A 2,976-nucleotide genomic window follows, 5' to 3' on the forward strand; every position below is an offset into this window, starting at 1 on the left:
AAGTTATCCTGTCCAAATCTAGATTACTTTGATTCATTTACATTGTTTAAATCAGACTTACAGCTAATGTTTTCCTTTTTATGTCCAAAATTGTATACATTAAAGTATATTTTTTTATTAAATTTATTTAATAATTTTTTTTTATTTAATTTATTAACTGAGTCAACAATGGTGGTAAGCAAAACTCACTAAATGTTTTTATTCACACAATCAACTGGCAAAAAACAAAATTAACATTTATTTTTTTCAGTTTTACAATTAAATGGAAAAAAAATAAAATTTTAGGTAATCCTGGTTAAATTTTTTTTAATGAATAATGTGTTAATTTACACTGTTTAAATCAGAACTCCAGGAACATTTTTTTATGTTTTTTTTTTACTTTTTTGACTCAATTTATTTGTTTTATCAATAATTTAATTTAGTCATTTTCTAAAGTGAAACCTTTAGAGAAAAGACTTTTAAAAATATATTTTTTAAGTATTTTTTGTCGTTGTTAAACTTCTAAAGTGAAACCTTTAGAGAATTAAGACAATTCTGGAAAGTGGGAAACATTTGCGCTGACTGCAACCGCTGTCATGTTGCTCAGCTGAAGAGGAACATCTGTGAAAAGTCTCTTTCCAAGATGGCCTCTCCTTCCTCAGCACCGCTTCTTCTCCTGCTGCGCGTGCTTCTACGCGGCGACGTTTGCTCCGTGGGACCACAGGAGGCACAACTCGCTTCTCCTTCCTCTCCAAACCTCATCCGCACAAAGAATGAGGGTCGACGATGTGCCGCCCCCCGCTGCATGCCCGACCTCGTTCACAGAAAGAATGAGAGTCATCTTGGCATGGACGGGTGCAGGGGGCGGCGGTTTCACGGCGGGGGCGGGCCCCCTCGGCCCGGGGGCCGGCGCCGTGCTGCCTGGACGGGGAAACCTCCTCAGGAGCGTCCAGGGTTGAGCCAGAAACAGGATCATCCTGGTCGGCAGGATGAGTATTTCCAGGTAGGAACGGAGCAGGTGAGGAGCAGAGTCCCGGATCAGCGCTCAGGGAGGCTGATCTCGGGAACCCAGTCGTTGAGGCGCCGGCTCTCCTCACAGAACAGGTGCAGCTTCTCCAGAGCGGGGTCCTCCCAGGAACCGTCAGCCGGGTTCTGTTCAAACAACGGCAGAGGAGTTTTAGAACGTGCTTCTTTAGAAAATCTACACAAATAAATACACAAATGAAGCAATTCCTGAGCACACTGCAAAAATAGAACTAAAAATAAGAAAAATCTTCTTGAAATGAGAGTATTTTTCCTTGATTTGAGCATGTAAATAAGATTATTTGCCAATGGAATAAGATTTTTGCACTTAAAATAGGGACAATTCATCTCCATCATCTTATTTCAAGTGCTGTATGTCTAATTATCTTATTTTAGGGGTAAAAATACTAATACCATTGGCAGATAATCTTATTTACCTGCTCAAATCAAGGGCAAACACATTAATTTCAAGAAAATTCTACTTATTTTTAGTTCTGTTTTTGCAGTGCAGGGGCATCTCTGGGAAGTTTTGAACAGGGGGAGTCAGATAAATGGCTAAATTCTCCTAAATACATAAAATAAAACGAGTATGTTTGGTGCCGATTCAGTTGTTTAAAGAATTAAAACATTATCCTCACTAATGGCATAAAGGCATATGTCCCCAACCTTTATCTGTTCTGCATGAAACCAAACCTAAATAAATCAAAGAGCCTTCAGCAAGCTGCTGCACTGCAAAAATGAAACTAAAAATAAGTAAAATGTTCTTAAAATTAGTGTATTTGTCCTTAAGATATGATTTTTGCACTTAAAATAGGAACAACTCATCTCCATCATCTTACTTCAAGTGCAATATATCTAATTATCTTATTTTAGGGGTCAAAATACTCATTCCATTGGCAGATCATCTTATTTACCTGCTCAAATCAAGGACAAATACACTAAGTTCAAGAAAATCTGACTTATTTTTAGTTCTGTTTTTGCAGTGTGAGTTCTTAGACTGCAAATCCAGGAAGTTCTGTCCTGATGTCCGTCCTAATTTCTGGCCCATTCGTCTAAAAATGCCACCTCTGAAAGCTGAAGCTCATTTTCTCCTGTCTGAATTTGTCTTAATCAGAATATGCACATAGCACTGATGGGGCATCGCCCCCTGTCTCCCCCGCCTTGGTGCCGCCCCTGCTCTGCGTCTGGTCTCAACGTACCGTGATGAGGACGCAGTGCGCGTCTTCCAGCTGCTCCGCCTTGTCCCCGACGATGTCGGCCAGACGCTGCGTGTCGCTGACGCGGACGATGCTGATGTCGTTGTCGAAGCAGAAGGACTGGATGAGGGTGAAGTGGATCTGCAGGGCGACGTCCCACTCGAACTGCTCGTCCGTGGCCAGGACGCAGAAGGACACGCTGTCCGGGTCTCTGTGGACAGAAAGACACTCGTCCTGTCAGCTGCTGCGGAGACAAACCTACGGAATGAGTCGGAGGAAGCGGGGTTCACTCACTCTGTCATGATCTTAGCGCTCTCGTAGACGCCCACGGTGAGCCGGGCCTCGCTCTGAGCGCAGACCAGAGCTTCCATCAGGGACTTTCCGGCAGACTTCATGGTTTGCATGTTGTTCTGAGCTCAGGGAGGGAAGATGGGGGCGTTTGAGGCTTCACTTCTCCAGCTTTTATACGGCAGAGCCGGCACACGTCCGTCCCCTGATTGGTCCCCTTCAGGACAAAAGCAACAACTGGCTGCGGCCCCCTCTGCCCCCAGAGGGACGCGTGCCTTTAGAAAACTCTCTGAGGGTCGGGGGGCGGCTCGTGTCTAAAGGATTTAGACGTAAGTGATGCTTTGAGTTGTAGCCACTGACACTTTTGTCTGATGACTGCATCCAGAAAACCTCTGAGGTCTAATTAACCAGCGTCGCTACGTGGAGACAGTATACCTGCGATGCATGTTCAGCACAGTGATGGATGTGTGGGAAAGCAGCTCTTAGGTAC

At 43.9% G+C, this 2,976-nt stretch overlaps 1 protein-coding gene across 1 annotated transcript; it reads right to left on the minus strand.

Annotated features, from left to right (window-relative positions):
• Positions 1 to 369: 369 nt before the first annotated feature.
• LOC105936587 (growth arrest and DNA damage-inducible protein GADD45 gamma) lies at positions 370 to 2,630 on the minus strand. The gene is made up of 3 exons (XM_036140000.1): positions 2,493 to 2,630; positions 2,202 to 2,409; positions 370 to 1,131 (listed from the first exon to the last, which is right to left on the minus strand). Exons 1-3 carry the CDS (start codon positions 2,600 to 2,602, stop codon positions 1,018 to 1,020), a joined length of 432 nt encoding a protein of 143 aa, XP_035995893.1. The 5' UTR covers positions 2,603 to 2,630; the 3' UTR covers positions 370 to 1,017.
• Positions 2,631 to 2,976: the final 346 nt, after the last annotated feature.

This window comes from Fundulus heteroclitus, chromosome 8 (assembly GCF_011125445.2).
Source record: "Fundulus heteroclitus isolate FHET01 chromosome 8, MU-UCD_Fhet_4.1, whole genome shotgun sequence".
NCBI classification, from domain to species: domain Eukaryota; kingdom Metazoa; phylum Chordata; class Actinopteri; order Cyprinodontiformes; family Fundulidae; genus Fundulus; species Fundulus heteroclitus.

Excerpts from the sequence above, each read along its gene's own strand:
- LOC105936587 (XM_036140000.1), bottom strand. The coding sequence starts at position 2,602 with ATGCAAACCATGAAGTCTGCCGGAAAGTCCCTGATGGAAGCTCTGGTC. Across the intron at positions 2,410-2,492 it reads AGCGCTAAGATCATGACAGA|AGACCCGGACAGCGTGTCCT; the intron begins GTGAGTGAACCC and ends TTCTGTCCACAG. Across the intron at positions 1,132-2,201 it reads CGCACTGCGTCCTCATCACG|AACCCGGCTGACGGTTCCTG; the intron begins GTACGTTGAGAC and ends TTGTTTGAACAG.